At 48.0% G+C, this 14,622-nt stretch overlaps 1 protein-coding gene across 1 annotated transcript; it reads left to right on the top strand.

The window, feature by feature from the left end:
- The first annotated feature begins 214 nt into the window (after window positions 1-214).
- Window positions 215-10,100, top strand: FEM1B (fem-1 homolog B). Its single transcript, XM_082255400.1, has 2 exons — window positions 215-528; window positions 8,156-10,100. Exons 1-2 carry the CDS (start codon window positions 275-277, stop codon window positions 9,789-9,791), a joined length of 1,890 nt encoding a protein of 629 aa, XP_082111526.1. The 5' UTR covers window positions 215-274; the 3' UTR covers window positions 9,792-10,100.
- The last annotated feature ends 4,522 nt before the right edge of the window (window positions 10,101-14,622 follow it).

Raw genomic sequence — 14,622 nt, 5'->3', positions numbered from 1 at the left:
CGTAAAGTGGGCGGGGCACGCCGGGAGCGCTAAGTTTTGAGCTTGCTGTGCGCCCAAGAAACGAGGGCAGGGGCGGGGCAAGGAGGCAGGGGGAGGGTACAGAGAGGCGGTTCTGACGATAGTGCCCGCCCAATGTTATGTAAACACACCCTCCCCCTTCTTGTCACAACCCGGAACTCCGGCGCCTTGGCCGCTGTTTCCGGGAGAGCTGACAGGAAGTGAGAACGGACCGGAAGTGGGTCTGTGCGGACTTCCTGCAGCCGCGGCCCCGGGAATGGCCCTGGAGGGGCTGTCAGCGTACGTGTATAAGGCGGCGGCGGAGGGCCGGGTGCTGACCCTGGCCGCCCTCCTCCTCAACCGGACCGAGTCTGAGATCCGAACCCTCCTCGGCTCCGTCACCCAGCATGGCGGACAGCGCTCCACTCCGCTCATCATCGCCGCCCGCAACGGCCACAGCAAGGTGGTCCGACTACTGCTGGAGCATTACCGGGTGGACACCCAGCAGACCGGCACCGTGCGCTTCGACGGGTGAGAGAGGGGGGGGGGGGTGTATATACTGGGGGCACAGGTGACCCGGATATGGGGGGTGTATATACTGGGGGTACAGATGACCCGGATATGGGGGGTGTATATACTGGGGGTACAGGTTACCCGGATATGGGGGGTGTATATACTGGGGGGTACAGGTTACCCGGATATGGGGGGTGTATATACTGAGGGGTACAGGTTACCCGGATATGGGGGGTGTATATACTGGGGGTACAGGTGACCTGGATATGGGGGGTGTATATACTGGGGGTACAGGTTACCTGGATATGGGGGGTGTATATACTGGGGGTACAGGTTACCTGGATATGGGGGGTGTATATACTGAGGGGTACAGGTGACCCGGATATGGGGGGTGTATATACTGGGGGGCACAGGTGACCTGGATATGGGGGGTGTATATACTGGGGGTACAGATGACCCGGATATGGGGGGTGTATATACTGAGGGGCACAGGTGACCCGGATATGGGGGGTGTATATACTGGGGGGTACAGGTTACCCAGATATGGGGGGTGTATATACTGGGGGTACAGGTTACCCGGTTATGGGGGGTGTATATACTGGGGGCACAGGTGACCCGGATATGGGGGGTGTATATACTGGGGGGTACAGGTTACCCAGATATGGGGGGTGTATATACTGGGGGTACATGTGACCCGGATATGGGGGGGTGTATATACTGAGGGGTACAGGTTACCTGGATATGGGGGGTGTATATACTGGGGGTACATGTGACCCGGATATGGGGGGTGTATATACTGGGGGTACAGGTGACCTGGATATGGGGGGTGTATATACTGGGGGTACAGGTTACCCGGATATGGGGGGTGTATATACTGAGGGGTACAGGTGACCTGGATATGGGGGGTGTATATACTGAGGGTACAGGTTACCCGGATATGGGGGGTGTATATACTGGGGGGTACAGGTGACCCGGATATGGGGGGTGTATATACTGAGGGTACATGTGACCCGGATATGGGAGGTGTATATACTGGGGGTACAGGTGACCCGGATATGGGGGGTGTATATACTGGGGGTACAGGTTACCCGGATATGGGGGGTGTATATACTGGGGGTACAGGTTACCCCAGATATGGGGGGTGTATATACTGGGGGGTACAGGTGACCCGGATATGGGGGGTGTATATACTGAGGGTACAGGTTACCCGGATATGGGGGGGGTATATACTGGGGGTACAGGTGACCTGGATATGGGGGGTGTATATACTGGGGGTACAGGTTACCCGGATATGGGGGGTGTATATACTGAGGGGTACAGGTGACCTGGATATGGGGGGTGTATATACTGAGGGTACAGGTTACCCGGATATGGGGGGTGTATATACTGGGGGGTACAGGTGACCCGGATATGGGGGGTGTATATACTGGGGGGTACAGGTGACCCGGATATGGGAGGTGTATATACTGGGGGTACAGGTGACCCGGATATGGGGGGTGTATATACTGGGGGTACAGGTTACCCGGATATGGGGGGTGTATATACTGGGGGTACAGGTTACCTGGATATGGGGGGTGTATATACTGAGGGGCACAGGTGACCCGGATATGGGGGGTGTATATACTGAGGGGTACAGGTGACCCGGATATGGGGGGTGTATATACTGGGGGTACAGGTTACCTGGATATGGGGGGTGTATATACTGGGGGCACAGGTGACCCGGATATGGGGGGTGTATATACTGGGGGTACAGGTGACCCGGATATGGGGGGTGTATATACATTGCATCTGGAAAGTATTCAGTGTTTCACTCCAAAACTAATTCATTATTTTCCTCAAAATTCTACAAACAATCCCCCATAATGACAATGTGAAAAAAGTTTGTTTGAAATCTTTGCAAATTTATTAAAAATAAAAAACAAAAAAATAATCCCATGTACATAAGTATTCACACCCTTTACTCAATACTTTGGTGAAGCTCCTTTGGCACCAATTACAGCCTCCAGTCTTTCTGAGTATGATGCTACAAGCTTGGCACTCCTATTTTTGGGCAGTTTCTCCCATTCTTCTTTGCAGGACCTCTCAAGCTCCATCAGGTTGGATGGGGGAGGGTCTGTGCTCAGCCATTTTCAGATCTCTCCAGAGATGTTCAATCGGGTTCAAGTCTGGGCTCTGGCTGGGCCACTCAAGGATATTTACAGAGTTGTCCCATAGCCACTCCTTTATCTTGGCTGTGTGCTTAGGGTCGTTGTTCTGTTAGAAGATGAACCTTCGCCCCAGTCAGGTCCAGAGCGCTCTGGAGAAGGTTTTCATCTCTAGGATGTCTCTGTACATTGCTGCATTCATCTTTCCCTCGATCCTGACTGGTCTCTCAGTTCCTGCCGCTGAAAAACCTCCCCACATCATGATGCTGCCACCACCATGCTTCACTGTAGGGATGGTATTGGCCAGGTGATGGTTTCCTCCAGACATGATGCTTGCCATTCAGGCCAAAGAGTTCAATCTTTGTTCCATCAGAGCAGAGAATTTTGTTTCTCATGGTCTGAGAGTCCTTCAGGTGCCTTTTGGCAAACCCCAGGTGGGCTGTCATGTGCCTTTTACTGAGGAGTGGCTTCCACCTGGCCATTCTACTATGCAGGCCTGATTGGTGGAGTGCTGCAGAGATGGATGTTTTTCTGGAAGGTTCTCCTCTCTCCATAGAGAAATGCTGGAGCTCTGTCAGAGGGACCATCGGGTTCTTGGTCACCTCCCTGACTAAGGCCCTCCTCCCCCGATCGCTCAGTTTGGCTGGGAGGCCCGCTCTAGGAAGAGTCCTGGTGATTCCAAACTTCTTCCATTTACAGATGATGGAGGACACTGTGCTTATTGGGACCTTCAATGCTACAGAAATGTTTCTGTACCCTTCCCCCGATCTGTGCCTCCATACTACGTGTGTGTGTGTGTGTGTGTGTGTGTGTGTGTGTGTATATATATATATACACACACACACACACACACAGTGCCTTTGAAAAAATATTCATACCCCTTGACATTTTCCACATGTCACTATATATATATATATATATATATATATATATATATATATATATATATAGTTTAATCTAGTGGAACCAATTTCCTTCAGAAGTCACCTAATTAGTAAACAGAGTCCACCTGTGTGTAATATAATCTCAGTATAAATACAGCTGTTCTGTGAAGCCCTCAGAGGTTTGTTAGAGAATCTTTAGTGAACAAACAGCATCATGAAGGCCAAGGAACACACCAGACAGGTCAGGGATAAAGTTGTGGAGAAGTGTAAAGCAGGGTTAGGTTATAAAAAATCTCCCAAGCTTTGAACATCTCATGGAGCGCTGTTCAATCCATCATCGGAAAATGGAAAGAGTTTGGCACAACTGCAACCCTACCAAGACATGGCCGTCCACCTAAACTGACCGGCCGGGCAAGGAGAGCATTCATCAGAGAAGCAGCCAAGAGACCCATGGGAACTCTGGAGGAGCTGCAGAGATCCACAGCTCAGGTGGGAGAATCTGTCCACAGGACAACTATTAGTCGTGCGCTCCACAAATCTGCCCTTTATGGAAGAGTGAGAAGAAGAAAGCCATTGGTGGAAGAAAGACATAAGAAGTCCGGTTTGCAGTTTGTGAGAAGCCATGTGGGGGACACAGCAAACATGTGGAAGAAAGAGCTCTGCTCAGATGAGACCAAAATTGAACTTTTGGTCGTAAAAGCAAAACTAACACTGCACATCACCCTGAACACACCATCCGGGAAACATGGTGGTGGCAGCATCATGCTGTGGGGATGCTTTTCTCCTGCAGGTACAGGGAAGCTGGTCAGAGTTGATGGGAAGATGGATGGAGCCAAATACAGGGCAATCTTAGAAAAAAACCTGTTAGTCTGCAAAAGACTTGAGACTGGGACGGAGGTTCACCTTCCAGCAGGACAACGACCCGAAACATCCAGCCAGAGCTACAATGGAATGGTTTACATCAAAGCATATTCATGTGCTAGAATGGCCCAGTCACAGTCCAGACCTAAATCACATTGAGAATCTGTGGCAAGACTTGAAAATTGCTGTTCACAGACGCCCTCCATCCAATCTGATAGAGCTTGAGATATTCTGCAAAGAAGAATGGGGAGAAATGTCCTCTCTAGATGTGCAAAGCTGGTAGAGACATCCCCAAAAAGACTTGCAGCTTGTAAGTGCCATGAAATGTGGTTCCACAACGTATTGACTTAGGGGGGTGAATACAAATGCAGCCACAATTTATTTATTTATTTTTTTTACATATTTGTAATAAAGGTGTATTGAACTCATATAAAATCCATTTAAGTTTTTGGGTTTAACATGACAAAATGTGGAAAATTTCAAGGGTGTGTGTGTATATATATCACCAAAAGTATTGGGACGCCTGCCTTTACACACACATGAACTTTAGTGGCATCCCAGTCTTAGTCCGTAGGGTTCAATATTGAGTTGGCCCACCCTTTGCAGCTATAACAGCTTCAACTCTTCTGGGAAGGCTGTCCACAAGGTTTAGGAGTGTTTCTATGGGAATGTTTGACCATTCTTCCAGAAGCGCATTTGTGAGGTCAGATGTTGGAGAGAAGGTTTGGCTTGCAGTCTGCACTCTGATTCATCCTAAAGGTGTTCTATCAGGTTGGGGTCAGGACTCTGTGCAGGACAGTCAAGTTCCTCCACCCCAAACTCGCTCATCCATGTATTTATGGACCTTGCTTTGTGCACTGGTCCTAATCATTTGGTGGAGGGGGGGCTTTGTTTTTCGGGGGTTGGGCTTGGCCCCTTAGTTACAGTGAAGGGAACTCTAAGGCCCTGTTCACATACGAGCGACGCTACTTCTCACCGCGACCTCCGAGGTCGCGGTGCGAGCAGCGCGCCGCGGCCGCCACGGACTTCATAACATTGAAGTCTATGGCGGTCGCCTCCTGGCCGCCCCAAAGAAGCTCCGGACCCTTTTTCTAAGTCGGAGCGACTTGTGTCGCTCCTATTAGAACGGGTCCACAGCTTCCCTATGGAAGGCGACCAGGTCGCCTCACAGGTCGCCTTAGTGTGAACGGGGACTTAAGGCGTCAGCATACCAAGACATTTTGGACACTTTCATGCTCCCAACTTTGTGGGAGGAGTTTGGGGGTGGACCCTCCCTGTTCCAACATGACTGCACACCAGTGCACAAAGCAAGGTCCATAAAGACATGGATGAGCAAGTTTGGGGTGGAGGATCCCCGCTGAGCAGGCAGATGACAGCTCCGTCTCCACTCTGTGTGCAGAGACGGAGCTGTCAGATCCCCGCTGTCCTCTATGGGGGAATCGGATGAGAACGGACCGCCTGTCCATTATCATCCGATCCACCAGAAGGATGGAAAATAGGGTTCCTATGCATCCAGATTTGACAGATTGGATCGGATGTCAGTGGACATGTCTCCGCTGACATCCAATGCCCTATAGAAATGCATGGGGCATCCGTTCAGATTCGCCTGAAAAACTGACAGCAAGTGTGAAAGGGGCCTAAGGCTGTGAGATGAGAACTATAAAACACAATGCTTTACAATGTATCATTTCCTTCTTTTAGATCAAAGGACTGAACTTCCACATGTAAGGGAGGACAGTATAACCTCTTAAAGTCTAAAGCCTCGTACACACGCAACGAATTTCCGCCGACCGGTCGTCCGTCTTTTGTCCAGAGTGGTGTCTGTTGGTTGGAATGTGCTCTAGACTGCACACGAATTTTCCCGCACGACTGAATTCTACTTCAGAAGTGATGTCATGTCTTGGTTTGCTTTCTTTGTGTTCTTTCTTCTCTGAGCATGCCCAGTCTTGCTCATTAGATTTTTCCCTGTCGAAATCTGTACTGACTGCACGAAAATCGGCCGTGTTTTGACGGTGGGCAAAAATTTTATAGCCTGCACACCAGATTTTTTTTCGGCCGAAAAGTCGGAGTCGGTTGTCGAGAGCACCATACTAACAAGCCGAAAATCGGCAGATCGGTCGTCGGACGAAAATTCCCAGCCGAATTTTGACTCGTGTGTACGAACCTGAAGGCTCTGTTCACACCTGAGCGTTTTTTAGCTTGTAAAACGCTCATCTCTGAAGTTTCAAGACGCCCAACAAGCAAAATCTCATTCATTTCAACGGCCCCTGTTCACATATGAGCGTTCTGTCGCCTGGAGATCCAAAAATACAGGAGCTTCTTTTTTGGCTGATTACAGGTGTTTTTGTTAGATGTCAATGCCTGCCTCCAAACACCTGTAAAACGCCTGAAAATGATACCCTCAGGTGTGACTGGAGCCTAAGCCTTTTTCCGACACTTGTTGCTTACAAGTTAAATTCAGTGTTTCTTTTGTTCATTGATGGACACAGCTCCTGAGATTCTTAACCATTGGGTTATACTGCCCCCTACTAGGCAGGAAAAAAGTCTACTCCTAAGGGCAGTCCCAGGGGATATACTCCCTCTTTCTGCTATAGGTACGCCAATTTTTTTTTTTTTTTTTTTCTGCCTAGTCGGGACTCGGGAGTAAGGACTTAGTTCCTTGCTGGGGTCTTTGGTACTGGCAGATTTTTCTTTAGATATAGATTTTTTTATTCCTGTGAGATCTGTAATCAACTGCCGGACTGGTCGAGGGGCTGGATAATCTAGATCCAGTGGTCACCCCAGTTTTGCCAGCGAGCACGGGCAGACCTCAGCCCTGCGCTAGGTCGTCCGCAACATTGCCCCACCGGATGGGGGCTGGCCTGGGAGTTAAACTCCTCGCAAGCTCGCATACGACCAGGTCTCAGCCTGAGTTGCAGAGTTCTTCCTGGTCGACAGCACCCCCCCATTTTGATGGCGAGGGGTTCTGTCTGGAGCTGTGCCTGTTTGATTCCTAGTATGGTGAGTAGCTGTCATCGTCCCCCCCCCCCCCACCCCTTTACCCCTGGAGGGTTTTGGGGTGGACGTGGGACCCTCCTTGGAACGGTCGGACCCACAGGTTCCCGTCAGGCACCTCCCTTCCCCTGTCATATCCTACCCCCCCAATCATACCCCCCCCCCTCTACATATGCTGGGACTGTTTGGGTGTTCTGGTCCACCTCCTGGGGTGGGGGCAGGGTACTATGCTGGCGATTAGGGGGGGTTGCATCGCCGACAATCGGCTGTGCGGGGGGGGGGGGGGTTTACCTGGTGGGGGCTCCTATCCCTGAGGCCTAAAGCCATTTTGTTGTAGCCTGTGTGCGCAATGCACGGCGGCCATGTTTGTGTAGTCCGGTGGCTATTTTGCTGTGGTTTGCCATTGAAAATAGCGGTGACAATGACTTTGGAGCCCTGTGGGTGGCGATTTTTGGCAATGGGAACCCCTCCTCATGCCCTGGTGCTGACTCCTTTAAGGAATTTAAAAAAGACTAAACAGTAAAGTTAGTCTAATTTTTTTTTTTTTTTTTTTTGTAGAATCGTGATTTTTCTTCATTTTATGCAGAATTGTTTTTCACACATATATATATTCAGGCCTAAAATGATTCTTTTAGCGTGTGAAAGTGTCTGGCAGCTCCTGTTATCTTCTGTTAAAGCTTTTTTAATCTTTCTCAGTTTTCTCATTAATTGCATTTTTGTTTTTATCCTTCCTCTACTCATATATTTTCTTACCCTTTGCAGTTACGTCATCGATGGAGCAACGGCCCTCTGGTGTGCTGCTGGGGCGGGGCACTACGAAGTTGTGAAGCTGTTAGTGGGCCATGGAGCGAATGTCAACCATACGACTGTAACCAACTCCACCCCGCTCCGGGCCGCCTGTTTTGACGGAAGGCTAGACATTGTCCGATTCCTTGTGGAAAACCATGCAAACATTAGTATTGCCAACAAATACGACAACACGTGCCTAATGATTGCTGCTTATAAGGGCCACACGGACGTAGTCCGCTACCTTTTGGAGCAGAACGCTGACCCCAACGCCAGGGCTCATTGCGGGGCCACGGCTTTGCACTTTGCCGCAGAAGCCGGACACTTGGACATTGTGCGAGAGCTGGTGAAGTGTAAGGCGGCCATGGTGGTCAATGGACACGGGATGACGCCTTTAAAGGTAGCGGCGGAAAGCTGTAAGGCCGAAGTGGTGGAGCTGCTGCTTGCACATTCTGATTGTGATCTCCGAAGCCGAGTGGAGGCCCTGGAGCTGCTGGGAGCCTCTTTTGCCAATGACCGAGAGAACTATAATATCACTAAGACTTATCAGTACCTTTACCTGGCCATGCTGGAACGTTTCAGAGATCCCGACAACATCCTCCACAAGCAAGTCCTTTCTCCCATTCCCGCCTACAGCTTAAGAACTGAATGTCGCACCCCGCGGGAGTTGGATGGCATACGCCATGATGCAGACGCATTGCACATGGAAGGGCTTATTGTACGCGAGCGAATACTCGGCTCTGATAACATCGATGTGTCGCACCCGATCATCTACCGAGGTGCAGTGTATGCTGATAACATGGAATTTGAGCAGTGCATTAAGCTTTGGCTGCACGCACTACAGTTGCGTCAGAAAGGAAACCGCAACACGCATAAGGACTTGCTAAGGTTCGCTCAGGTCTTCTCTCAGATGATCCACCTAAACGAGGCAGTGAAGGCGCATGATGTGGAGAGCGTGTTGAGGTGCAGCGTCCTGGAGATCGAACGCGGGATCACTCGGATCCAAAACCCGCAAGAGCCCGACGCTCACTCCGCACTGGAAAACCACGAATGCAACCTTTGCACTTTCCTCTACCTCGTCTGCATCTCCACCAAGACTCAGTGCGGCGAAGAAGAGCAGTCCCGCATCAACAAGCAGATCTACCGGCTGGTGCACCTTGACCCCCGCACCCGAGAAGGGAGCAGCCTCCTCCACCTCGCCGTTGACTGCAGCACACCTGTAGACGATTTTCACACTAACGATGTTTGCAGCTTTCCCAGCGCCGCCGTTGCCAAGCTGCTCATAGACTGTGGTGCCAACGTCAACGCCACAGACAGCGCAGGGAACACCCCTCTGCATCTGATTGTACAGTACAACCGTCCCATCAGCGACTTTCTCACGCTGCATTCTATTATTATCGGCTTGGCGGAGGCCGGTGCTCACACGGACATGACCAATAAGGAGAAGAAGACCCCGCTGGACAGGAGCACTACAGGCGTGGCAGAGATCCTACTAAAGACTCAGATGAAGCTCAGCCTGAAGTGCCTGGCCGCTCGAGTCGTGCGATTCCACAAAATTAAATACCAGAATCAGATTCCCAGAACACTCGAGGAGTTTGTGGAGTTTCATTAGGTGTTTCGCATGGAGGAGGTCCACGTTTTTTAATGTGCATGTTATTCTCTCCAGGGTTGGATGTAGTCAATTACTAAAATGGCAGCAGCAAAGCAATGGGGACCAACCCAACATGAAGTCCCCCTTTTCCTCCCAATGTACTGTCTTCCTGTGCTGTACGCAGGACTCTTAATGCAGATTCATGTGGAACAACCTACGCTACAGCAGGAAGCTGCTGTACGTGAAATAAGGTGCTGAATTAGGAAAGCGGTGATCCTGTCGGGGACAGATCATCCCGTGGGGCGGGGTTAACAATCCAACTGTCATATAATTTTTTTTTTTTTTAATGAAGCTATTGCTATTTTTAAGTTGAAATTTTTTTGGATAATTTTCATACTATTAGATTATAAATCTATGTTTCAGCTTGAAGAAATCAGAATTCCTTTATAGTGGTGTGGGGTGGGGGGGGGGGCGGGTAATAAAAGGTCCTAAGTGATCTGTTTAGCTGTGCGGGTCCAACAGCAATCTTTGAATGTCATGGTAGGCATAAGACTAGCAAACCATACCTTTGGTATATAGCTCCATTCACACCTGGGCGTTTGCGGGCAGAATCGCAGTGATTTTGCCCACGATCCCAAAACGCTGTGCAAAAGATTACACATTGCACAACGCTTGTTCAGGTGCCATTCATTTTTATTGGGACCTAAAGGGAGGTGCGCCGCGTGGTTATAAATTGTGGCAAAATCCCAACACGAGAAGTGTCGCTAAAAAGCAGTAGGTACTTTGGGCAACGGATTCGCACATTGTCGTGATTTCAGTGCGATTTATTGTGGCAAAATTGCACCCACATTTAAGTACCATTGAAAATGAAAGCGGAGTGCAATTTTATTTTTTGCACAGCATTTTGGGATCGCAAGCAGAATCGCTGTGGTTATGCCAGCAAGTGCTCAAGTGTGAATGGAGCGTAACTAAAGGCAAAACCTCCTTTTTGGTTTTTGATGGAGCAGAGAGGGATTAGAACACTTGTCCGTTTTCTATTGCTGTGTGTGTCCCTATTAGGGAGATTCACCCTCTGTTTACAATACTCGTTGAAAGTAAAAGAAAATACCAATATTTGGGTTGTCACAAGAAAATTAATGGAGGGGAAATCTTCCAATGGGGACACTAATTCTGGTGACCCCCGAGAGATTCCTTTAATTTAGAAGGATTTTCTCTCGCTTCCTGTTTGGCTTATGGGACAGAAAGTAATGGGAAATCTTCCTAATGGGACACAGATGGCAAAAAATGGGCAGGGGTTATAACCCTCCCTTACTATATCCAGAATTGAAAGAAAAAGTTTTGCCTTTAGTTCTACTTTAATTCTATGCTTTTATTATTATTTTATTTTTTTATTCAAAAGTCAATGCGTAAAAAAGAAAAAATGTGGCTCTTGCAGACTGGAGTTGGTGCACCCCTAGTTCCTCCTCCCACTTCAGGTTTTATCTACTAGTTATGGGTCCTGTTTAAAGCTGAAGTTTAGGTATGGCAGCTGTTACATTGTTCCAGCTTGGACCAATATAACTATGTATTTACCATACCTGTGGAAGCTGGAGATCACTGTAGTAGGCAGCGCTAGTACAGTAATCGCCACTATCTTCTGGGTTCCGTGCCATGTGGCTTCTTGGTGACCACAAAGAAGAGGTCACCTGCTTGGTTCCGTGCCATATGGCTTCTTTGTGACCACAAAGAAGAGGTCACCTGCTTGGTTCCATGCCATGTGGCTACTTGGTGACCACAAACAAGATGTCATCTGCTTGGTTCTGTGCCATGTGGCTTCTTTGTGACCACAAACAAGCGGTCACCTGCCTGGTTCCGTGCCATGTGGCTTCTTGGTGACCACAAACGAGGTCACCTGGTTGGTTCCGTGCCATGTGGCTTCTTGGTGACCACAAACTAGAGGTCACCTGTTTTGTGTCGTGTCATGTGGCTTCTTGGTGACCACAAACAAGAGGTCATCTGTTTGGTTCCGTGCCATGTGGCTTCTTGGTGACCACAAGCAAGAGGTCACCTGTTTGGTTCCGTGTCATGTGGCTTCTTGGTGACCACAAACAAGAGGTCACCTGTTTGGTTCCGTGCCATATGGCTTCTTTGTGACCACAAAGAAGAGGTCACCTGCTTGGTTCCATGCCATGTGGCTTCTTGGTGACCACAAACAAGATGTCATCTGTTTGGTTCCGTGCCATGTGGCTTCTTGGTGACCACAAACAAGAGGTCATCTGCTTGGTTCTGTGCCATGTGGCTTCTTTGTGACCACAAACAAGCGGTCACCTGTTTGGTTCCATGCCATGTGGCTTCTTGGTGACCACAAACGAGGTCACCTGGTTGGTTCCATGCCATGTGGCTTCTTGGTGACCACAAACAAGAGGTCATCTGTTTGGTTCTGTGCCATGTGGCTTCTTGGTGACCACAAGCAAGAGGTCACCTGTTTGGTTCCGTGCCATGTGGCTTCTTGGTGACCACAAACAAGAGGTCACCTGTTTGGTTCCGTGCCATGTGGCTTCTTGGTGACCACAAACAAGAGGTCACCTGTTTGGTACAAGAGAACACTTTGCATTCTCTAAATTAGTGCAAATTCTTTTTTGATTGAATAAGGTGGGGATCGTGATGTCACTGCCCGCCTCCCTACCTCCTCCAATCAAAGTGTGTTTCTTTCATGGAGAATTAAACATTTTGCAATTGTCAGAACACGAGCCAAGTGCAGATCTTGTCAATGGGACACAAACTGCAAAAAAAAAATCGGGGCTTTTAACCGTTCTCTAGTCTTACCCACAACTCTATGGCCATGTAAGAGACATGAATGTGTTACCTTTTTACACATTTTTTATAATATGGTTGAAGTAGAGCAAAAGGCTAAACATTTTGGATAGAGTAGGGGAGGGTTTTTAACTAGTGATGCACTGAAATTTCAGCCGCCGAAAATAGGGTTTTTCAGCATTGTTCCGAAAGAAAAAAAACAGTGCTGACGATGGCTGCCGAAAACGCCGTGACTTTACCTTGCTCATTCTGTGTTTTTAATGGGTCATGTGACAAGATTTTTGATGCGTTTTTTTTTAATGGGGAGGTGCGGGTTGCCAAAGATGCAGCAAGCAGGAATTTTTTGACACTACTTTTAAAAGGTGCAGATAATGGCTGACAATAAATTCCGATTTGTTTTATTTAGTCATATTAACTAAAAAAGTTATTTATATATATATATATATATATATATATATATATATATATATAATAAAAAATGATAAACTGTCAATTCCGGTTGCAGCCAAGTGCATCCTGAATTTTCAATTTTGACACCAACATTTTCATTTCAGTGCACCACTATTTATAATCCTTGTCAGTTTGTTTTTCTTCCGCCATCTTTGTCCCATTAGGGAGATTTCCCTTAATTTCCTGCCCCACAACCAAAACAGGAAGTGAGAGGAAATCCCTGCACTGTGGAACTAGTGTCCCCATTGAAAGATTGCTCCTCTATTTCTGTTTCGGTGGTCACGGTAAATAGAGGGTCAATCTCCTTAATGGGGACACATACAGCAGTAGAGACCTGACAGGGGCTCTACTCCTTATCCACGCTATCCAAAACTAAGAGTTTGCTTTTTTGTTATACTTATCCAGATTTTTTTTTTAAGCACCTTTTTGATCTGGTAGTGACATTGCTTTTGAGGTGAAATTTCATTAATAACCAAGCCTAAATCTACTCCCACCCCCATTCTAAGATGACTACTGTCTACCCTGTAAAAGAAAAGATTCTTATACTTGCCTATTCTGAAGCGGCTCTGGTCACATGACTGGGTCCCAATGGCGGCTTCAGTGTAGAGGAGAGAGAGAGTCTGCATGATGACGTCAGTCATAGGCTTACTATGGGGCATCAGTACCCTTTTAAAGGAAAGATGTCTATACTTGCGTATTTTGAGGTTGCTCCAGTCCAGTCGCATGATCCCAGCACCAGCTACAGTATAGAGAAGAGAGCATCAACAGTTGCCGAGTCTACAGGATGACGTCACCCATAAGCTTACTATGGGTCGAACCGTACCCCATATATGTCTATACTTGCCTATTCTAAGGCTGCTCCAGTCTGGTCACATGATCAGATCTCAGCGCCGACAGCTGACCAATGTGATGCCCCATAGTAAACCTATTGGTGATGTCACTAAAGCTGGTCATGTGACCGGATTGGGGTGGCTTCAGAAAAGGATAGGTTTTTAAGCATTATTCCTTTTACAGGGTGGATAGAATACTCTTTGAATGGATGTGGAAGTAGATTTAAGCTTGGGGTATGACTGGAATTCCACTTTAAATCAAAACATGGCAGCTTCAGTTGTCCCCTTAAGGGCCAGAAAACTGGAATGACTACATTTTTTTAAATGAAAGGGCTATTCCTAGCAGAACTTGTATATGCATACAGATACACCTTTACGTGGGATCCCAGAACTTCTAAGGGGGAGTTGGTTTACTGCGCACAGTTCACTTCCTCTTGCGCTGTTCTTAAACATGCCTGAACATTGGAGTGTCCCGTCTATAGATCTCTGCTCACAGCAGCTATCAATGTGCCAAAGAAGGGGCTGAGCAGGAAGCATTGAATGTCAGTGACGTCAGCAGATGGACTGAATACCGTTGAATGTTGTATGCTCTGTGATCTCTATGCTCATGTAAGGGCAACACTTTAGCATGCTAAGATGGTTCTGTAACACAAGTAGGCCATAATCGCTGCACAAAAAACATAAACCTAATTAATATTCAAAATTTTATCTTTTAGGCGTTTATATGTATATCAGAATGCTGCTGTTAGCCCTTTCGTATACAGTAACATTTCAAGAAT

This window comes from Pelophylax lessonae, assembly GCF_965119305.1.
Source record: "Pelophylax lessonae genome assembly, chromosome: 4".
Lineage (NCBI taxonomy): Eukaryota > Metazoa > Chordata > Amphibia > Anura > Ranidae > Pelophylax > Pelophylax lessonae.
Note: the sequence above shows the minus strand (reverse complement) of the source record. Positions and strands in the feature narration are given on the sequence as shown.

Coding starts and splice junctions, on each gene's coding strand:
- FEM1B (XM_082255400.1), top strand. CDS start 275: ATGGCCCTGGAGGGGCTGTCAGCGTACGTGTATAAGGCGGCGGCGGAG. Junction 529..8,155: donor GGCACCGTGCGCTTCGACGG/GTGAGAGAGGGG, acceptor TACCCTTTGCAG/TTACGTCATCGATGGAGCAA.